The sequence below is a fragment of the Mus pahari genome, chromosome 8 (genome assembly GCF_900095145.1).
Source record: "Mus pahari chromosome 8, PAHARI_EIJ_v1.1, whole genome shotgun sequence".
NCBI classification, from domain to species: domain Eukaryota; kingdom Metazoa; phylum Chordata; class Mammalia; order Rodentia; family Muridae; genus Mus; species Mus pahari.
This window is the reverse complement of record NC_034597.1, coordinates 54,800,902-54,824,091: the sequence shown is the minus strand read 5'-3', so window position 1 is coordinate 54,824,091 and position 23,190 is coordinate 54,800,902. Positions and strand designations below refer to the sequence as shown.

The window sequence follows — 23,190 nt, the reverse complement described above, 5'->3', positions numbered from 1 at the left end:
ACACACACACACGCACAGAGTCCACTCACCCCAAATGCACCAGGCTGAATGAGTCTCAGCCAACCACATTGACAGAAGCACCAGCCTGTGAGATGGGTCGGTTAAGATGGTTTGACTTCTTTATATGTAGATAGATATTCTAGTGTTCCTCTTTATGGTTTTTCTTTTAAGCACAGATGAAAAATGAAAAATTCTTTCCAGATCAATTTAAGGCTTCCCACCAAATGAAAAGAGAAGAGGCCTTACTCACTGTCACGCGTGACACACACACACACACACACACACACACACCCTTCTCAGCCTTAAAATGACGGAAGAGATCATTGTAGTATTGTGCCATTAAAATGATGTCGTCCCTTTTGCTACCACGCTGAGTCTGATCATTGCTGATTCTCTTTGATGGCATTTATGAACATCTCCTTTGATCTGCTTTTAGATTCTATCAAATTGGGTGTTTGGGAGTTTCAATCTCATTTGTGTTTTGGTTTGGTTTTTTGCACAGGAAATTAATGCAACTGTTGCTAGGCAAATGTTAAAATGGCACATAGTCAGCCTTCAAGGAGCTTTTCGGCCAGTGGAGATCCAAGTAGCCCTTTAGCTTCTAGAAGGCTCTGAAAAATGGGGAAGGGGCAGGAGAAACAGAATAGAGAGAGGGCTTCTATGCCTTCGTTTTTTGGTCAATTTGTTTTGTTTGCTCGTTTGCTTGTTTTTCGATACAAACATCTGATAGGAAAGATTGTTTGGGTGTAGTATCTGTTTGCTGTTCGCGTTTATTTGCTTTGTTGGTAGATTTTGTTTCATTTGATTATTTAATTTTTTTTTCCTCTCCTGGTACAAAAGTCACCGGAGAGTTTTCTGTGAGGAAACATGACAGTACCTAAAGAAACTCAGCACCTAAGGGCATAAGGCAGTTGAAGGTTTTCGTTTGTTTTGTTTTGCTTTGCTTTGTTCTCTCAATCAGCACCAATCCCATAAATGATCTACACTTGGTGTAAAGTATAAAACTTTTGTTTGTTTGTTTGTTTGTTTGTTTGTTTGTTTTGGAGAGGAGATTAGCTCTTCCTTCTCCATTCTAGGAACTGCAATGTGGGATTATTTAATTTTTTTTCAATACTGTTTCTTATGTGTAAAAAACAAAAGAAAGGTTTTCTTTCTGTTTTTACTTACAAAACATAGAGAATATCTTTGTATACATATAGTGACTGGAAAGAAAGCTTATCTGAAGGGGATGTGACTTATTGGTCTTTTTTTGTAGTGTTGGTGTTGTTGGTGTGGCGGTGGTGGTGGTGGGTCTGTGTATTGGGGGAAGGGAGGGTTATATTTCTTGCAGGCGGCGTTGACCGCAACCAAATTTAAGGTCCCCTTCTCAATCTGGGTCAAGGTGTTCTAGAGTGAAGACTCATACTGCAACAGCTCATAGAGCAGAGGCCCATCTCGGTAGCGAATGCCCACTGCGGTGGGGGTGACGTACTGCAGGATGTTAATAGTCCTCCGCAGCCTCCTGTCTACAAAGTGCGCATCCCAGGCCGGGTATCGCTTTCTTGGCATGTCAATCTTAATCAGGGGCCCTTCTGGGTGGTAAGGACGCCCTGACGGGGTAGAGGGCCCCATGGGTCTCACTTGGAATACGGGCAGGCAAGTATCAGCCGTGAGGTCCTCCTGCTGTTCCGTCACGGCTCTGGTGGGCGTGACCTGGGTCCCCCGGTACCCAGGGGTCTGAGGTGCCATAGGCTCAACATCAGGGGGCAAAGGGATGCCCCAGAGCAGCTCGGCACAACAGGAGCTGGCAAAGACCTTAGCCCGCGGCCCCATGGGATGCAACACGCCATAGTATAAGAGCATGAGCGTAATCCCAGCCACAAAGCTAACGAAGACACAACACAGTGCTGGCACGGCATAGGAGTCAGTGCTCTCCGGATTTCTGTAAAAATACCAAAGGAACGTCAAGGCAGCATTCTCGGTCAAGACTATCGTATAGTATGCGAACATTCGGTATCGAGTCCGCCCTTCCTTGACGTTAAACCAGCAGAAAATGTACACGATCCCTACCACCATGTTGAAGAGGATCTCCTCCCACTTGGACATGCAGAAGTCTGTCCCACCATGGATGATCCAGAAGGCCATGGCGCACCAGTGCACCACCACGAAGATCCCGAAATACAGCTGGAAGATGGAAGCAAAGAGGGCGAAAGAGATAACTCGGGATGAGATGGTGAAGAGGCGCCAGAAGAGGTGGATGAGGGCCCCTCTGTAACTCATGCTCTTCTTGTCGTCCCTGGAGTCCCGCAGCAGCTTGTGATAGGAAGCTAGCACCCAAGCCAGGGACATCAGGGAAGTCACAGAGGAGACACCTGCCAAAAAGACACAAACCCACACAGTTAAAACCTTGGATATCTACTGTGGGTGCAGCGGGCCTGCTGGCTGAGGAGACGCCCCCACATGCTGCAATCTAAGGAGGGAGAGACAAATACACATGAGGCACTGGACCGGAATCCCAGCTGCTTCCTACACTCGACCTCTTCCATGCACATGCTTTCTCAGCAGCCCTTGGCCTAGTCCTCTACAGTCTTCCCTCGCTAGGCTGTGCTCCTTCCTCTGGTCTCCCTCCCAGGCTAGCTTCTAACTACCTCCTGCTTTGGGAGGACTCCTCCTCTCGGTTTGGTTCCCCTCTGGGCCTCTGTGATTCATCCCCAGCAAACCATCTAACACGCAAAGATTCCGGGAGCTTGGATACCTCTAACCCTTGGAAGCACTCAAACTTCTCTCAAGAAATTTTCTTTCTAACGCTGCTGAGTTGATGTTTTGTAAGCAAATCAGATGGAATGGTAGCAATAGCTGTTGGCTGTGGTCATTGCTGCATCCACCGACAAACAAGTCGTCACCCACCAAGCACTTGTACAGCGTCCTCTCACACAGGCTCCTCCCCTGCATCCCCGAATTCTTCATGCTTAGCCTGAGTTAGCATCCAGTGCCCCCTTGTGTGCTCCTTCCTAAAAGTCAGAACTAAATGGAACTGGAGGACTGGCTGTCATCTTCTTGATGGTCTTCTTAACCAATGTCTGATCTCACAAGCATGACTCTGCTATTTCTGTCTTCCAAGCTAAAATCAGTGCTATGCCACCTATTAGCATTAAGGTCAGATCTAGACACTCAAGGTTCTAAGACTGCACACCACCCTACAACGATCTAAGCTTCAAGGAGGAACCAAAGTCCTTCTGCTTTCTGGCCAGGATTTTGATCCTGCCCATCTCACAAGTCTCCCTCCTCCCTTCCTCTCTTGGCCTCAATGCTGTAAATTAGTATGGCAGGAGTCATAGCAACCCCAGCATGTGAGCAACACACAGAGAACATTGAACATCTGGATTGATGGCTGCCACCAGGAACGTGTGCTGCTGTTGTCCTATCAAAAAAGATACAAAATAAACAGGAGCCATGAGGCATGAACCCAAGTTCTCCATGGAAACCAATCAAAATAAGATCCTGAGAGCAGTGATGGTGGATTTTCCTCCAACTTCTCCGGAAAGTTCTAGAATGGATACTTGCATGCCCTGCCTGCTTATCCTACATACAGGGCATCTGGTGTGCACCCTAGAGAGCATGCATGGTTTGTGTACCAAACATTCAGAGGAAGGTTGTGCTCTGGCTGCTAGGTTGGAGTAGGAAAGCAGTTCCTCACAGGAGTTGCTTGACTTGGGTGTGCACAGGTTTCCAGAGGGCAGGGAGCAGGAAGTCTCACCATTGTAGCTTCTATCAGACTTAGTCCCCCTGGGACATTCTGAGGAAGTTTCCTTTTCTCCCTCTCTCTCTCCCTCCCTCCCTCTCTCCCTCCCTCCCTCCCTCCCTTCTTTCCTTGAATTGAGGTATTTCTAAATAGTTTAGGCTGGTCTCAAACTCAATACTATAGCTCAGGTTAGCCTGGGGCTCTGAGTCATCCTGCCTCAATCTCTAGGGTTCTAACAACTGAACTCATTTACTTTTGTTTGTGTGCATGTGCAGATGTGGTGTGTGTGTGTGTGTGTGTGTGTGTGCGCGCGCGCACGCGCACACACGCACTTGTACATGTATTCATGTCTCTGTGTATAGGTGTGCATGGGTATGCACTTGAGCATGCGGAGATCAGAGTCCAGCTTTGGGTCATATTCCTGAGGAGTACACTTTATGTTTTTAGAAACAGGGTCTCTCATTGGGACCTGGAATTACCAAGAAGGTTAGTCTGGCTGTTGGGCTAGGGATCCACTTGTCTCCACATCAACTCTGGGATCACAAGGCTTTTTTGTGGTGCTAAGGATCAAATCAAAGTCATAATGTCTGCATGACAAACACTTTATTGACTGAACCATATTCCTAGCCCTTGTATTCATATTCTCTCTCTCTCTCTCTCTCTCTCTCTCTCTCTCTCTCTCTCATTTTTCAAGAAAGGGTTTCCTCTTAGGAAAGGGTGTAACAGCCCCAACTGTCCTTGAACTCATTTTGTAGACCAGACTAGCCTCAAACTCACAGAGATCTGCCTGCTTCCACCTGACCCAAGTCATGGGATGAAAGGAATCCCCAGATTACCCTGAGGACCAATGATCGTGCAAAGTAGGATAGCATTCTTCCTGCTACCTGGTGCTGCCTGCTAACTCTGTCTCTTCTCCATGTTGTTCTTTTGACAGCTGATTTTTTTTAAGTTCTCAAGGTCATTTGTAATGAAGGTCATTGGCCTGCTTCAATGGCAGAACCTGTTCTACTTCCTAGCTATTGGCTCCTTGCGCCCTGGAATGACCTGCTTTGTCTTTGGGAGTACAAACAGGCCTCCAAGTCAAAAGGCATGCATCTGGCTAGAGCCTGGGAATGGGACTGGCAAGCAGGTATGGGGAGTAAAGATGGCCTTTATCCACACAGAACAGGGATTGTAGAGAAAAGAGGGTGGCCTGGAGATGTCCAAACCCTCAACCCACTACTTTGTGAGCATATCACCAAAAGTTTCCCAGCTCTACCCAACGCTACAGCACATCTCTTTCATCCAAAATTGGTGGAGGGCAAAGGCCTTATTCCATCTCATAGAAGAACTGAGAAAAGCCAAGCTAAGAAGGCTCTAGACAGGAAATAGTTTTCTCTCTGGAAGTTCACCAGTCAGTGACCTTTATTCTCCATGGTCTTAAGAGCCAATGGTACAGGTTATCAGATAAGACCTGTTTTCAACTCATGGAACTCATCTATACTCAGTTGTAATGCTGGACATCTCGTTGTTAATTGATGGATGGCTTGGCCAGGGTACACTTACATCTTTTCTTTGGATAAAGTTTATAGACTCTCCAACCCATGGAACTGTTACTTCAATTGTTTGATGGCAAGATTAGCTGAGGGCAGCCAGATGATGGAGGGGATGCAGATGGAGATGACAAACCAGGACAGAAGGGACACACAAACACAGAGAAGGATCACATGAGGGTTCAGCAAAGGTATCACTGGAATTCTAAGGAGAGAGGTCTCAGGAGAAACCATCCATCTCTCAAACTGTGAGGAGTTTGCTATGACAGCTGTTCAGCCTGTGGCACTCTGTGATGGTGATACTGGAAAACTGGTGTGGTTTTCTATTGACTTCATTTTTCAAAAGGTATTTTTAATTTATTTGAGTGTGTGTGTCTGCATGTGTACCATGTGTCTACAGATACCTAGAGTGGCCAGAAGAGGGCAGCAGAACCCCTGGCATGCAGTTACAGGTAGTCATGAGCAATTCAGTATTGGTGTTGGGACCCTCAACCCTGGTCACCCCCAAGAGTAGCAAGTGTTTAACCACTGAACTACCTGTCCAGTCTCTTACTTCATTTGTTTGTTTTTTTAAATAAAGAAATTTAAGAAAATGTTCCAAATCATGCATCTAGCAGGAGACTTGACACAGAGTTGGATCTTGAAAATGGCCCATGCCCTAAAGCTCCTAGACATTGCTGGTCTTAATCAGGGGCTCAGTGAGTGGTAGAAAAGTAGGCTTGAAGATTTGAATCTTGCTGGAGTGGAAGACAATGTAGGCTCTGTGGGAACCCATGGGAGGCTCTTGAAGTCCCTTGAGCATTCTCAGGAGATGAATACCCAGACTACAAAGAAAGCAGCAACCTTCACAGACTCCTCTGTGGCCACTGTCCATTCAGGAGATTAATTTGAGGCTACAGTGGGCTCTGTTACCTGTAAGAAGTGCAGGGTCATCGCTCTGCAGTGGCTCCCTGAGATTTCTATTCCTGAGCTCAACCTAAAGGTCAGCATGTTCCCCTGAGCAACAAAAGTTCACAAAAGGCTTGGGAGGCCCCAGGAAATCCCCTCTCTAGGCCTGGCAACATCAGAGGGTTCTCCTCACTCAGCCTGGCCACTTGGTGCGTGCCTGAGATCAGGTGGAGACTGTTAAAATGCTTCGTGATTAGCTATGAAAAGTTCCTGCAGTGAGCTTCACGGTTCACTCCCTGCTCAGATCCAGAGCAGGAAGTGAGCTTGTGGCTCCCACATGGAACAGGCTGAAAGGCAGTCAAATGAGCTGGAGAGTGTTTAGGCTGCGGTCTCCTGGGGGTAACTGCCCCAGCAAAGGCTTAGAGAGAAGGCTTTTGGACACTGATATCAGGGTTCCACGCTAGTCCCAACCAGTCCTACAGTTCAGTAAGTGACACATGGGGACAACTGTTGGGGGAAGATCCAGCTTGGTGTTCTCAGGACCACTAGAGCTTTTTGAGAGCAGTTGAGTAAGGAAGGCATCTGGGGAAGGTCAGACTTAAGTCCAGATGGGAGGGGTGGTTTGAAAGAAGAGGAGGTGTGTGGGAGTTGCCTGACAGCAGCAGGGAGCTGGGCCATCAGGGGAAGCTGAGCTCTGAAGGCAGAAGGAGGGCAGAACTGATGCCCACTGGGGCCAACCAGTCAGGGAATGGCAACTCAACACACCTCTGGAAAGGAAGCCCAGGACACAGAAGTCCTTAGAGGAACAACTTGGAATATGTTGCAAAGAATGTTCTAGTAGTCTCTGTCAGCACTCAGTGAGGAAGGCACCTTAGGAAATAAACTCTTAGATTAAGACGCCTTTAAAATACCCTCTCCACCCTCTTTTTTAATCCAGCTAAAATTCTTTGGGAGGAAATAAAATCCTTAAAGGTAATCCTGTTGGTCACTTCTATAGTGAAACTTAAGCATGCCCAGGGGGCAGGTGCACTCCTGAACACCATCTTAGGACACAAGCTGTACACATGCCTCAAATATTCCTGTCTGTCACTTTCCAATGTGTACTCCATGACTTTGAACTAAGCACGCAAAAAAGAAAAAAAGAAAAGAGAGGAAAAGTCTGCTATCGTTTTCCTTGAAATAAGACTTTAAGCCAACTCAAGAATGTGCTCCCTAGCAGAGAATGCCCAAGAATGTGCCCACCCTTTAACGAAATGGCTCTCAAGCTGGGGGTTGCCACTCCTGGTGGCAACTGACCCTTCCACAGGTATCAAATAACATATATACACTGCGTATCGGATATTTACATCATGAGTCACAATTGTAGCAACATTACAGTCATGCAGTAGCAACAAAAATGACTTTATGGGTGGGAGGTCACTACAGTATTAGTGTTGAAACATTAGGAAGATTAAGAACCACTGCTTTAATGTGTATTCCTAACAGACGTGTAGAGGCTCTGTAAATAAAATCCTGTGCTTCCCTTTGACTGAAGAGGGCATTGCTTTGCGCATGCTCCATGCTCCCTCTACCTGCTGCAGCTATGAGTCTCTCTCTCCACTCTTACCTTGTCTCTGCTTGGCTCTGGCTTGTGGTCACTAGCATGGAAACCCATCTGCGGAACACCTAGGGAGGCCAGCCGGAGCTTCTGAATGGGTGAGGGCGATCTGCAGTTTCACCTTGCCATCAGCTGCCCTCCTCTGCACTTTCCTGAGTGCCTTAGCCTGACCCCACATACTAGAAAAATGTTCTGAGATTGAGGGCAGAGCAAGGACCATGGTTGGAGAAGGGACCCCCACGCCCACACACTCCATTTTTCTCCTCTTTCTCCAGCTCTTTCCTGCTAATGTGGAACCATGACCAGGACACAGTAGTTCACAGAAGTCAACTGCCAGGACCCCAGATCCCACCCTATCAGTGTGTCACTTGTTTCCTTCCCTTTGCCCTTGTGAGACATAGCCTTCCTTCCCATCCTGTCCCCAGCTGTGAGACCTCTCTCAGGTGATCAACCATGGGCTGCAGGTGACTGAGGGCTGGCTCTGAGATTTGGTGGCATTGAGTAGGCTCTGTCCTCTGTCGTGCCCCACAGCTAGCTTCCCTTGCTCCTCCTCCTGCCTGGAGTCTTGCTGGCAGCCTTTCATTCTGGGGTTGCCGCCCGTTTCATCAATGTGGAAAGCAAGGCCACAGCAGAGACTGCCGTGGTTCCAGCCACACTGACACTGCACCCCTGGCTCACGTGTCTGACATTTGTATACCAACAGGTTGACATTCTGAGATTCCCAAGGCCAAGCCTTATCCTTAACTGACCATTTGTCCCTCTGCAGGCCAAGGACACTGGCCACCTCTCTCAGCACTGGCTCTCCTGCCGATGAAGCGCCTTTGCAAGCACCCACTGCCCACTTAGCCAGTCCTTGTTTGTACTTGCCTTACACTGAATTTCTTCCCTGGGCAATCTCACTTTGTCTCTCAAAATTCCTTCATTTTACTGCATTTTTTTTTTAAAAAAAGCTTAGTGTCTTTTGGGGAAAGGTCCAGAAAAGGACAAGGTGCTTGTGCCCCACCAAGTCACCAAGAACCCCTCACTCCTTCCTTACCCCACCCAGCTGACTGAGCTCCAAACCCATCTCCTCCTCAGACACCTGAGGTGGAGGAAAGAAGCATCATGGGATATGCTCAGATGTGGAGTGACTCAGCCAACATCACAGCTGCTAAGCCAGAGAACCAACACTGGAGCCGGAGGCTGTGTCTCCCCACTGAGTCAGGGTCAGCGTAGATACAGCAATTTTTAATGGTGGCTGTTATGCCCAAGGCTTAAAGCTACCACATGGATACATACACAGCACAGACACTGGTAAATGCTACTACTAACCGGAGATCTCCCAGATGTACAGAGGGCCTGGTCAGCACCCACCAATCACGACCCACAATCGCAGCCAGCACCCCTACATCAGGACCCACCATCCTTCTTGGAAATCTTGGTAGCAGTATATGTAAATAAGGACAGTTCCACTTGGGGACAAGCCAGATCTATCTCTAGAAGCACTGCACTTCCTGGTCACTAGACAGAACTCTGTCCCACCAACCTCACCCATAAAATAATGATCCAACATTCATGTTTCTGTATTACTGTCTTTTGGTTTGGCTGTCCCACCTCGGCTGCCTGGTCATCTCTGGGAACACTGGCTGTTTGGCCTGCAGAGTTGAGCACCCAGCCCGTGAGGTTCTCTCCGAGAGTCCGCACTTGGAGAGTCTGACACTTGGGCTCTGTCTTTCCTGCCTGGACTTTTAGAATGCACCTCCCACAGCTGGTCTCCCTGAGTTTGTTCTCATTCACACAAACATTCCAGAATGGCCAGAAGCTGCTCCCTGGAGACCCACAGCTCACAGGCAGCCAGGAGAAGTTAATCATAGGCCATCAAAGCCACAGAAGTGCCCAGGCTTTCAAACCACTGCATGGTGGCCTGCTGTGACAGGTGGGCCACAATCCTCTATTACAGCTGTGGTCTTCAGATGGACCTTCAAGGCTCCACTCAGTGTTATACATGCACCACCAGCTCCCAGCCACACATCTCAGCAGTCCATCTTCAGGGGGCCCAGATATAGATTCCTGGTGTATGGGAGCCTCCATAAGTCTCCTTGTCCCCTCTAGAGTCCACTCATGCCAACCCCTGCAGGATCCCTGCACCCCAAGGCACTGTCTCTGTTTGAGGCCCTCCCCAGTATTTATACATTTGTGGCCGAATGTCACCTCACTGAGACCTTTACTCCAAGATCAGCTTCTTGGTCCCCAAACACCATACTCAAAACTACAGCCTTTCCTCTGACCCTTGCCCCTGCCCCAACGCTTCCCTCTTCCCCCCATTTATTCTCCACCTTGTCATACAAAAATGCTAAATCTTCTTTGCTGCTTTGCTTGTAAGTAAAGATTAGCTCCCGAGGGCAGGACCCAACTCTGAGGGATTTCTCTAGAATTATGTGCAAATCTTCCTCTGCCTAGGTGCTTTTCTTTTCTTTTTTTCTTCCTCTCCTCTCCTCTCCTCTCCTCTCCTCTCCTCTCCTCCATGTAAGTCCACAGCTAGCTTCAGATTCTGCCATGTGTACCCCAGGGAAGGGATTCGATCCACTCAGCCTCCACAATATCTGACTTGTCTTAACTGTGGGAAGGGGTACTCCAGGGAAGCCCCCACCTGTGCCTCTGTATTTCAGGAAGAAGCTCTTAGAAGAGAGAAAGAGAAGGGAGCAGCCTGTACCGAAGGCTTCCAAAGCATCGAGTGCTATGCCAAACCCTGCGCCATTTCACTCGTTCCCAACGATAATCTTTAAGTCCTTACTGGTGTCTCCACTTCACAGATCTCAGGCTCAGGGAGGGAAAGGAACTGCCCATGCTTTCTGGGCTCAGCAGGTCTTTGATCTGATGCTTCAACATTTCTGGCCTCACTGTCCCTGGAGAGAGCAGACTTTGTCTGTGAGCTTCCAGATACAAACCTCAGCCGAGAAAGCCCACCTCTTCCAGGAGCTCTTCTCTCCGCTCCACTAGCCTCCTGCCCCCATCGCCCCAGCCCAGGGACAGAGACATCACTTTTGACTGGGGAAGTGCCTATGATTCATGTTGGCCAACTCTTGAGCTGTTCTGCCTGCCTATACACCTGTTGTTCCTGTGGAAACCACAATAAGGGCTCTTGGCAACCCTTCTCCTTTCCTGCCCTTCTTTGTTGCTGCCTCCTGGACAGAACAAGGCTCCTTGTACTTCAAGCCCCAGAGTACAATGACCTTCTCTTTCTGGATCTGTGAGTTACAAACTCTTTCTTTTTGGTGTGTACGTGTGTTCATGTATGTTCATGTGTGTACACCAGAGATTGCTTTCCAATGTCTTCCTCAATTGCTTACTATTATTTTTTAAGATAGTCTCTCACTGAGTCTGGGGCACACTAATTGGTCTGGTTGGCTGACCAGCAAGCCCCAGGGGCCCTCCCATCTGTCTCCCCAACACTGGGAGCATGGGTAGGAACTGACATGTATGATGTTCTCACATGAGGGCCAGGTAAACTCAAGTCCTCAAGCTTGAACAGGAAGCATTTTACCAACCGAGCCATCTCCCTGGCCCCTGGAACCATTTTTAGAGGCAGTTTGCCTTCTTATGTGCTGTCTTGTCATGCTTAGATCATAGTAAATATATATTCCTTAAAACAGTTAAACTAGTAAGCTATTGGGTAGGAGGATACAAGCCCAGGACACCCCAGGACTCCAAAGTCTCATTTGCCTTACGCTATAATCCAAAGAGCATTGTAGTTTCTTTCCCCCAGTGGGACAGATTCAGGACTTGGTGAGTTATCCTGCTCTCTGAGGCAGGAAGGCAGCATGCTTGCTTCCGACATAAGCACCAGGGCCAGCCCAGAGCTGCCTCTTCCCTCACAGAGATGCTGGGCTTATGCCTGTACAAGTTGGGCCTGATTCTTCCTCTGAGCCCCATGCTCCCAGAAATAAGACTCAGACTCAAAATATATCTTTACAAATACCTTGATCATACACCTAGGCTCTTCTCTGACTAGATCATAACTTAACCCATTTATTGTAATCTATGCTCTCCTGTGTGGTTGGTTACCTGTCTCAGGTATCACGCATCCATCTGATCACATCTTCCAGGGCAAATCTCTTGCACCTCGCACTCTCTCAGAATCCTTTCTGCTTCATGAATATCCCATCTTCTATTCTACCCTCTCCTATAGGCCATAGGTGTTTTAATTGACAGGTGATACAGTCATACAACATGCAACATATTCTCTCTACACATGCCCACCTCCTCAACTGTAAGAAGTCCCTGGTGATTGACAGCTCTCCTTGAAATTGCTATTGTTAAGAGTGGAGTAAAAATGGCAGGACCAGCTTAGCTTAGCACCCAGCACAGAAGAAAACTGGATGCCCACACGAGGCACGTAAACAGACACATAAACCACGAGTATGTGCCCTGCTGTCTTGAGGTCTTGCTGCGGCCTCAGCCTAGATACATTTACCCTGCTTTCTTTGCTTGCCTATTTCCTATCAATCCTAAAAGCGCATCCTGGTTATTGTCTCCTCCTTGGACATCCCTCACACACTCCGGGATGCACAGTAGAAACCACTTCTGGCCTTGTCTCAGCACCCCAAACATTACTCCTCCATTGCTTTTACTTCAAAACCACTTTCTGGAGACTGTCTGGCCCACTCCATCCTTGAACTATGACTCTCCTTTGGACAGAATCGATTTTGGATGTGTGTGTGTGCGTGCATGCACACACAAGCATGTATGTTTGTATGTATGTGTACATGTTCACAGATATAAATGCACACACATGAATGTATACATGCATGTAGAGGCTAGGAATTGATGTAGGGCATCTTTTAGTCACTTTCTACCTTGGTTTTTACACAGGCTCTTTCACTGAACCTGAACTCTTATTCAGTCAGACGGGCAAGCCAGTGAGCTCCAGGGATCCTCCCAATTCTGCCTCCCCATTGCCGAGGTTACAGGTATGCACTATCATGCCTGGCTTTTTTTTTCCCTATAATATAAGTGCCAGAAATCAAGCTTGACTTTCTGGGTCATGCCCACAACGCTTGGCTTTTACTTCTGAGGAGAGAAAAGCTGTCTTATCCATTCCTATGTGCACTGTGCCAGCCGAGTAGTTTCCCAGCATGATTCCTGAGCAAATGCCTCACACACACTATTTCATAAGCAATGCCAGAAGTGCAGGCTCTGGTAAGAAAGCCGCTGATTCCCTGGCCAAGGGGGGCCATGAACGGACACCTGGAATTTTCCAAGGCTAGTGGGCACGGTTGTCTTAATTGCTCACTTAAGCCTACCTCTCCCACTGCTTCGGTTTCCAGTGGCTGCTGGAACAAAGGACCACATGTGTCCTGGCAGAGAGCAACCACATTCATCACGGCTCAGTTCTGGAGGTCAGGGTCTGATTTCCGAAGCGTTGGCAGGACTGAGTGCCAGCTGGAGGCTCCAGAGCGAATCTGCTTCCTCTGCCTCTGTTTCCGGAGCTGCCCACATCCCTTGGCTGCTGTCCCCCTTCTCTGTTTTCAAGTTCAGCACTGTGGCATCTTTAGGACTTTCAGCTCTCACTGACGCACCCTCTCTGTCCCTCTGACCTGCCTCCTTCCCATCTGGGACAGTCAGATGATCAGATCCATCTTCTTAGTCAAAAGCCTTCACAGCACCAGCAAAACCCATTTTGCACATAGACCGTGTCAGCTATAGGTTCAAGGTTAGGAGACAGATATCTTGGCTGACCATATTCAGCCAACATTTAACATCATTCACTAATAGCCAGGCAGTTATCCCCAGATGGGGTGATTTTGTCCCACGTCGGTGTCAAGGTAATGTCTGGGAGATATTTTGGTTTTTACAACTCAGGGTACAGCTATTGGAGAATGGGAGGTCACCAAGCATCCTGCACTGAACAAGGCAGCCCCTAGAGATGAATCATCTGACCCTAGATCTAATCACATGGAGGTTATGATGCTAGCACTTTTCCCATACCTTTCCATGTTCTGTAAAGTCGAACAAATGGCATTTGGCACCAGAGATGGGCGGCTACCCTGAAAAGAGATCCATGGTGTGGATGCAGAGACGTGGGGCAGGACAGGTTGTCTCTTGGCTCTGATAAAGAGTGGCAGGTTCCTCTGATGGTAAGTTTGTTTGTTTGTTTGCTTGCTTGCTTGCTTTTGAGACAGAGTGTATACATAGTTCTGGCTGTCCTGGAACTCACTATGCACACCACTTGCCTCTGCCTCCTAAGTGCTGAGATTAAAGGCATACACCACCATATCAAGTGGTCTTTCTTTCTTTTTCTTTTCTTTTTTATCCTGGTAGTCATCTTATCAACTCGATGAGACTCACAATCACCAAGGAAGCAGGCCAGTGCACATGTCTGTGAGAGAGCTTCTAGTGGTGGTTAATTGACATGGGAAGTCCCAGGCTAAGTATGAGCAGCACCATTTTATGGGCTGGGGTCCCAGACTGAACAAAAAGGAGAAAATGAGGTGATCATCAGTATTCCTCTCTACTTCCTGATAGCAGACACAGTGCTGCATGCTTCTGCCGCTGTACCTTCCCCACTGCGACAGACTGTGTGCCCTTGAACTGTGAGCCAAAATAAACCCTCCCATCCTCAAGCTGCCTCAAGCCAAACAGGCAAAAAACGAATAAAGTTCCTGGGAGAGAGCCATGGCCCAGTCTTAGCCACACACCCTCCATTGCCTTTCTCCTCTGACTACCACAAAGCTGGAGGAGGTGGGAGAACCTCATGGAGCTCTTCTGGACACTGGGGTTCAATGAGTTGCTCAAAGGGCCACTCTGGGAGCATGGTGCACCTCAGGGAGGGAGCACTCTCCCCACAAGGAGCTTGAAGGTCAAATAACAGCATTTAAAGGACTCGCAGAAGAGCCAGATGCACATTTCCCTGGATCCTTCCTCCTAAAATGTCATCAGGAATATCAAAACATCATCTCTGCAGCCAGCTGGATAAAGGCAAGCCTCTGCCTCAGAGACTCTAAAACAAAGGTCAGTCACCCAGCTGCATGGCACAGGGCTTGCGGGTGCCGGGATCTGGCTGGCTGGAATACATGAAGCAGGCCCTCTTCATCTGCCCTCCCTGCCCCATCTAAGACACCCCTTACACTGAGCAAAGAACTAGACTGCCCAATACCCTGTGGCTCCCAAACATGATAACAATGGGGTCTAAGAAATGTTCTGGAAGGAACATGGGCTCTGCCACAAGATATCTAGCTTGGGTGTATAGCCTCATAATCTTGGGCAATGAAACTACTAAGACTCAATTTATCATTTGTGAGCCAGGGATAAAAATACAGGCTTTGAATATGTAATGAATAATGAATCTTTGCTTTTATATAGCTGTGTGTGCATATATATATATATATATATATATGTATGTATATGTATATATATATAATTTCTATATACATATACACACACATATATATAGCATGCATAAATATACAAACTAAATATATATAGAGAATGCTTATAAAGAGTGTAAGCATATGTTGTCTTCATATATATATATACCATATGTTCTTGAAATCATATTCATGTACCTATTTATTTTTTGCCTGTATCCACTAGAATGTGAGCCCTCAGAGAGCAGAGACCTCTCTGCCTTGCCCATCATGGTACCCTGAGTCCAGCCCTGGGAAGTCTTTACCCCCTTGGCATCCCTCATGATCAGATAACTGCAGAGAACATTATTCCTGATACAGAAAGATGGGAACATGGCTTAAAGAGAGGCTGAATACTGAGAATTGTTTTTGCTCTGGGACCTAAGTCCTTGGCACTAGGAGTCCTGGAAGAATCAGGCATACTTTTGATGGCATAGTGTTAGCATCAGCCATTGCAGTGGTCTCTTCATTGGTATCAGGAGCTGAAGTGTCACCCACTCCCCCCCCCAAACTCCTGGAGGGTAGGAAGGGTTGGCTGTAGCTCACAAAGGACCACTGATGGAGTGATGGAAGGATCCCCATACCCGAGGTCCACAGCTCCATGAGGACCAGTTGCTAAGCAATGTCAGTGCTCACAGGGGACAGAACCTTTCTTCTAGGTGACAGTCTCCAGCTCACCCAGGAGACTAATAGGACCCAGCTCAGAGTGCCTGGCAGCAGGAAGCCCTGGGCCCAGGACACTGGGATGCTTCTTCAGAATCTTCGGGGTGGGGAGACTCCCCAGAAGCTCATGGCTCTGCAGTTCTCCCCAGGACTGTGCTGCACAGCTCAGAGTTTCTGCATCTGATGTGTGCATTTGGCCTCACAGCTGAGTAGCACCACCGCCCCACCCTTGAAGACTTCCCCACTTCCTTTTCCTTAGCATCAGCAATGGGCAGAGTGCAGAGACACTTTGGGAGTCCCTGCTGCCCTCCTTCCTGTGGCTAACGCCCAAAGGAGAGCTGATAGTCTACCTGGCGCTCTTCCCAGCAGCCAGTCCAGTGGACTTCAGCAGCAATATTTCATGCCTTCTCTCTGCAGACTCTCACCACAGAGCTGATCTGTGCAAGCACAGCTTCCCACCTACCCCATGAGGACCCTGGGGTGCCAGGGACATAGACTGAGGTGACCCCATTCTTTTTGGCCTTTGCTGTGAAGGTCCCAACTTCATTAAAGATTCTGCAAGCATGCTTGATCTCAGGACTCAGCCCTGGATCCCCCTAAATTCTGCGACACCTTTTTCCATATTTGCTGAGATTCTCACCCTTGTATTTCTTGGCCTCAAGGTGACCTACTGATCTCATGAAGTGTCTTTCACAACTCCACTGAAAGCTGCAAGAAGCACTGCTGCCTTTCCCATCCCTCCCTGGCTTCATTACACACAACACCCTCTAAGAGAGAAAACTAAATATTCGCTTGACACTCGGACTTCATGAGGGGATGGGGAGGGTAGTCTGTTTTGATTCTTAATGTCCCTGGGTCTTACATCATGCCAGGTATACAGCGGGAGGTTAATAGTTACTCCCCAAAGGGAGGAATGAGGAGTTGTAGTTGATGCTCAGGTTTCTAAACTTGCTGCCCTCCACACCTTCCCTCGGAAGTCACCTTGACTTCTGGGCTGGATCAAGAAGCCTAGGCCAGTGAGACTTCGCAGTGTCTTACACACAAACACTTTGAAATAGCAAAAGACCAGTTTACATGCACTGATTTTAACAAGTTGGATTTGGTTTGCTTTTCTTGTGGGTTTTCTTTCAATGTCCGCCCTTCACCTCAGTTGTCAAGGGTAACCAGAGCTGAAAGGGCTGGGGCAGGGCACACAGAAGATCTCACATTCAAACTGCTGCACATTCTGTGTAACAGCACCGACAGAGATGCCATTGTGACTTTAAACAAAAAGGTGTTTGGAGCTAGGAGGGTGGAGAGCTGGAGTTTCAGGGCCAGGAGATCCTGTGTGTGGACAAGCAGAATCCTCATGGAATGGCCTCCAAAAAGAATGGGAAAGGTGTGGGAGAGAGGCCATCCTGGGGACACAATAGTGGCCATGTCTGGCCTTTGCTGTGTCTTTCCATTCTGGTGATATATAAAAGGTGGCCAGAGGGGACAACAGAGCTTTACATCTCTCTTTAATTAGCAGAGACCAAGACAGGATGAAATGGGCAGCCATGGAGTTGAGATCCTCCTTGCAGACTCATGTGCCACTTGTTTGTGATACTGCCGTGTTTCCTGGGAATGGCAGACTGGTGCCGAGGAGTCGGAGAGAAGGACATCACTCCACTGGAGGCCTGTCAGGCAGCGCTGGCACAGACGCAAGCACGACTCAGCACAGCAAGTTATGGCCCAGTGCAATGAGATGGTTATTTCAATAAAAATTATATGTATTGCTTCCAAGGAGCCAAAGGAGAAAACTTATAGATCTGGTCTATAACTTAGACCTGTGACCTTCAGCTCCCATGGCCAAGTCACTGTCACTTTCAGGTGTCACACTATGTTAATCAAGGGGGTGAAATGGTTTGCATTCATATTGGACACTCCATTTCCAATTGTATGTATTAATAGCCTTGGGAAGTGGAGCCTCTGGGGGGTCATTGGGTTGGATGAGGTCATGAGGTTGAGAAGCCCCCATGAGTTCGTGAGAGGATTTATAAGGAAGAGAGACCCAGCCTATCCCATGTTATAATCCCTTCAGCTATATGATGTCACAAGACCTTCACCATATGTTAGCACCATATTCCTAGACATCAAGCCTCCCCAAATAAATCTTTATTGTGAATTTCCAGCCTTGGGTGTTTTATTATACCAGCACACTTTCTTTGTCCTGGATTTAAAGAGGGTTTGAACCAGTGCCTGTGTGAACCAGACCAGACAGAATCTGAGGAACACTTCTCATATGGAAGAAAGAACTGGAGGAGGAAGGCAATGAAGTGCACATTTCATGGATGCAGTAGCCAAGATCTGGGCCCCTGCCTTTCTCCTCCTGTAGACCAGCACAAAGATGCTTCAACCTCCACTAAGGAGAGGTTCAGCCAGGGAGACAGAGAAGGGGAAACTGAGGCTTCTTGTGTAGCACTCTGTGTCCCCACCAGGGGAGAAAAGGCCGACTCACTGGGCCGGCTGCCAGCTGAGGAGAAAGGATGGGCATTTCAGCCTAACAGGACAGAGCAGAGGGAGTGAGCACTTGCCTTTCTGGGTGGGTTGGATGCCAGCCGAGCTTGTGCTATATGTTAAGCCAAGGTGAAGCTAAGGGTCAGGTTTCTGCAGTTTGTACATGTGTGGTATGTGCACCCCAAGATCGTAGGAGGACATCGGGTATCCTGCCTCATTATGCTCCATTCCATCCACTTGGGCCTGGAGCTAGGCTGGAGGCCAGTGAGCTCAGTGATCTTCTTGTCCCCACACCTCCACCCCTGATGTGACAGGCACAAGTGGCCATGCTGAGCTAGAGATGGAGTTCTGGGCCTCATGCCTGCACAGCAAGCCCTCTCGAGCACTGACCCACCTCCCCAGGGTTTTGATGTGAGCAGAGCCCGTGACTTAAAATTGGAAGACCATACAAGTAGGGGGGTTGATAGTTAAGACAGAAAGACACTGAAATGTCTCTGAGACCAGATGCTTAGAGGAAAATCAATGCTTTGGTGTGTGACTTCATGCTTTCTTAGAGTCTTTTGCCTTTCTTGTCTCATTCTGTTATATATCGGTCTGGAGTTGTGTGTGTGTGTGTGTGTGTTCTACATATGTAGAACAAAGGACATCTTGTGGAGGCCCTCTAGGTGGTCCTCTGTGATGGGACACTGTGATGGGACACAGGTCACCAGGCTTGCACATCAAGCACCTTGACCTGCTGAACCATCCTCCTGCTACTGCCTGTGGGATGTGGGGTGTATGTGTGTATGTGTGTGTGTGGGGGTAACCCCCTGGGGAAAGCATAGTGTTTGTACGGTACCCTACATGCTACAAGAGTTGTTTAGGGGCAGCAAGAAACATAAAAGTCTGTTGTTTACGTGTCCTTTGATCGTGACCTTGGGCAACTTCATTTTCTGTGCTTGCTCCTCCCATGTCTAAAGTGAGGGGAGTGGACTTCTGTGCTTGCTCCTCCCATGTCTAAAGTGAGGGGAGTGGGCTCATTCCCTTCAGTGGTTGGCATCTCCCACCTCTGCGCGAGTTTCAGCGCCCCTGCCAAGTATGATAGTGTGTCACTTACGACAGCAAAGTCTAGCTGGGCGTGCCACATGCTCGCTATGCCAGAACTGGGGCAGAGTAGAAACAGGAGGATCACAGCCAGCTCATGGTCAGACTGATCTACCTAGTGAGTTCCAAGTCAGCCAGAGCTACATAGTAAGACCCTGTCTCAACAAACCAAAAATTAAAATAAGCAAAAAGCAAAATCTGTCTGGGGTTTCTTGGGAAGTTCCTTTCCTGAGGAGAGGCAAGCCTCTGAGGCGTTCCCTGAGCAGACGGCCATGCCATGCCATCTAATCCCATTCTGGGGTCATAGGTCATTCTACCTTCATGCTACAACCCCATTTCAAACACCTTTCCCACCCAAGGACCAGTCTTTCCCACTAGTGGAAGGGCACACACAGCTCAGACCCAAGAGGTTTGAACCATACTGGACATGTGCAACTGCCAACCCTTAGGAAGGTTCTATCTTCCTCAGCTCTACCTGGAAATGGTCAACTATGTAATTGCCAAAATCACGGTTCCTGGCACACGATGCTTGTGTATTTGTGGGGGGGGGGCATTAGGCTGTTCCTCTGGATGCTGTCTTCCACCCTGCTCCCCTTGCTCCACTGCCAAGCTCTAACTGCACTGCGTATTCTAACTTTCTGATCATCATGACCATGGGCTTGCATGGAGAAAGCTTTTCCTACCTCAGGGCCTTTGGACTTTCCAAAGCTCAGAACCCAATTTCTGTGCCTCTCCTCTTGTTGTTGACACCCAGGCTGTCTGTCAAGGCTTTCTCTGACCCCCACCCCTAGGGCAATCCCTCTAGCCCCACAGTTACTTCAGGCCTCAGCAGTGTGTTTACATGTGGCAAAGAGCTTCCAGAATCATGCCAGTCACATGCTAGGCGATGTGCTGTGGAGATATGTGTACAGCTCAACAAACATTCACAACACCCAACGCAATTCTTACTTCCACCTTAGAGATAAAGGAACATGGCTGGGCAGTGAATCGTCCCACATCCTAACTCTGAATGGTGAAGCTCAGGTTGTGTGCCACTCTCAGCCTTTCCCAGTACCCCAGGCTACCTTCCAAACCCTCCTGAACCCAGAATGGCTGCCCAGACGGCAGGAAACCTGCACCAGCAAGGAGGTGGGAACAGCCTTAGCATCTCTCTCTATACCCTCGGTGCGAATGGCACAGAGAGGGGGAATGCTCTTGGCATCTCAGCACCCAAGAGCCTGCCACCCGCCCCCCCCCCCAGCCAGCCAGAGGCAGTGCCAGTAGGTCACACTCATGTAGGAAGCTTGGAGTCCTTCAGCAAGTGGGTCTACAATTAAAAAAAAAAAAAAAAAGACACAGCATAGGGGCTGCAGGGTCTGGAGGTATCATGATAGCCCGGGAGACCAGAGGCCCACTGGCCAGAGAGCCAAGACAAGAAAGGAGGACCCTCTCCACCAGCTGTCTTGCTCTCCCAGATTATGGGTACTCCTGCAAACCTCAGCAGGTAGGACCTCCTTGGGTCTGCTTCCTTTAGCAGTGTCTCTTCTTGAATACACCTAGCAACAAGATACCCACTATCTCTAGAGACAGTTTTTCTGTGGCTGGATGAAATATTTGCCATTCCCCACCCACTGAAGATGTGACCGTTCCCTGAGTGTGTGTACTGCCATCGATGACATTTTTTTCTTCCCTGTCCCTTCAAATGTTATATTCACACATCCCAAGTCTCCCCAGGCTAAACATCCCGTTTCTCCCTCATGAGCCATCTCAGGTCCCCTCTCAACCTAGAGCCTGTTCTGGTGCATCCTGACTCCCTAATATGTGCTCTGTAGGCCAGGCTACCCATTAGCTCTTAACCAAGACCAATGCAGTATAACCTCGGCATCCCAGTACCCAAGAGCCTTCCTACCCCAAAGCCTGCACGCCTAGGCATTGCTCTGTGGCTTCTGAGGCCCCATGGAGACTACCCAAGGCCACACTGCGGAGTACAGGGTCCCTTAGTGTGTGCTCATCAGAGCAACAACCACTTCAGCCTGTCTTTGCATGTGAGCTGAGGCATCTATGTGCACCACAAGCAAGAGCCCAGAGTTTAAAATGCTGCAAACCAGAAGTAAAATCTGGCACAGTTCAGTCTCATGGGCACATGCTATTTTTAGGTCTGATTATCCCCATTCCACAGATGTAGAAACACCAGGATCCTGGGCAAGCCAACGGGGGTCTCACACTGGATTAGGTGGGCCAGGACCCTGAACCGCTAAGGGCAGGCTGGATCTGCTAGAGGCAGGCTGGCTCTGCTGCCCAGGGGCACATGGAAACCTCGCTCTTATAAACATAGTGGCCCAGGAATAGGGATGCCAAGAGGGCTGGGCCTGGACATCTGAACTTAGAGCCAGGACCCCTAGGCCACGGAGGCCAATGAGGCCGCTGCGGCGAGGGTGGGGGTGGGGCGAAGAGGCCGCTGCGGCGGGAGGGGCGGGGCGGGGCGGGGGTGGGGCGATGGCGCCGCGCAGGGGAAGTGGCGGGCAGTCACTCACAGGGCAGCGTCTCTGCACTGTTTTTCTGGATCATTATGCAGAGCTGTAGCACCAGTTGGGGGGCGCTCTCCAGAAAGGTCTCCAGGAGGCGCAGCATGTTGACATCTGCATATTCGTACATCATAGCCCAGTAGAAGCGCCGCTGGTGTTCCTTCTGCCGCTGGCTCTGAATCCCCAGGTACATGGTGCGGATATACCTGTGGGGAGACATGGGACAGAACACATGTGTGGGTAGGGCTTGGGGGGGGGGCGGTATAGAAGGACCACAACCAGACCCCTAACGCCCAAGCTTCCTGTATTGTCATTCCCCAACCTCCTTCTGAAGCCTCCAGGGTCTTGGATGGATTTCGCCTCAAAAGGATAATGTGGTGAGGCATGAGGTTCCAGCCCTTGGAGGGAGCCGAACCAATGAGGGACCCCAAACCAGTTCTTCCCATCCTGGCTTCCACTTATACATATTGGAAATGAAAGCATTGCTCAAATGAGGCTCCAGGCCCATCATCTAAGCATTTCAGATGAGCGCAGAGGGTAGGTGGGCATCCTGGGGTACAGGGTTAGGGTGGCAGTGGGAGACAGTCCAGTAGAGTTGGTACTTCTGTTACTCCAGAGAAGAGAGAGACTGGCTTGTGATGCTCTTAAGTGCCACTCACTGGCTGGCCATACCCACATGGGGAGGGCGTAGGCATGCTTCTGTAGGGACCACTCAGGCCTCAGGAAGGTTACCTCTCTTCCATGCACAGGCTCAGATGGCTGAACGAAGAGCAGGGTCAAGCACTGGCCCCAGGTCACTGGCCAACAAGGCCGAGATATACCTGAGAGACATCAAGGAGACCTGGAGACTACCAGGGAGGCTATGTGCCGGGGCGGTCACAAATCTACCGACCCCTCTCTCTTAAGAAGACATCCAGACTCTGTGGGGAGCCGCAAGAGCCCAAGGAAGCAAGTCTAGTTGGGGAGCCTGGGTTAGCAGGTCGGCACTGAGAACTGTGGGATGCGGATGCTGGCTCGGTGTACCAGGCCCTCCACTGCAGTGAGGAGGCCTCACACACAGTGGGTACTGAGCACACGTGTGTAGAAGACTCTCTTCCTGTGTGAGCCTCGCTGCCACCAGAAATATCCAGAGTTGTGTGTCCAAGGATTTTGTGATGCAAGCAATAGTCCAGCTCTGGGTGGGCCCCAGGATGTAGAAGGGTCCAGGGTATAGGCAGGCTTGTCTGGGTGGGGTCCTGCCCGAACACAAGGATCAGAAACATAGCTCTGTAGGTCAGGATCAAGAACGGACCCATGCACACAGTGACACATACTCCTGAGCTGGAACCATACAGTCAGG

The 23,190-nt window shown here is 49.1% G+C and overlaps 1 protein-coding gene across 1 annotated transcript in view; it reads right to left on the bottom strand.

Annotated features, from left to right (window-relative positions):
- Positions 1–357: 357 nt before the first annotated feature.
- Positions 358–23,190, bottom strand: part of Xkr6 (XK related 6) — a 204,248-nt gene continuing 181,415 nt past the window's right edge. The window contains exons 2-3 of the mRNA XM_021203913.1: positions 21,861–22,057; positions 358–2,351 (exon numbers count right to left, since the gene is read on the bottom strand). Of these exons, the coding sequence (XP_021059572.1) occupies positions 1,387–2,351; positions 21,861–22,057 (1,162 nt within the window). The 3' untranslated portion in view covers positions 358–1,386. The remainder of the gene's footprint in view (positions 2,352–21,860; positions 22,058–23,190) is intronic.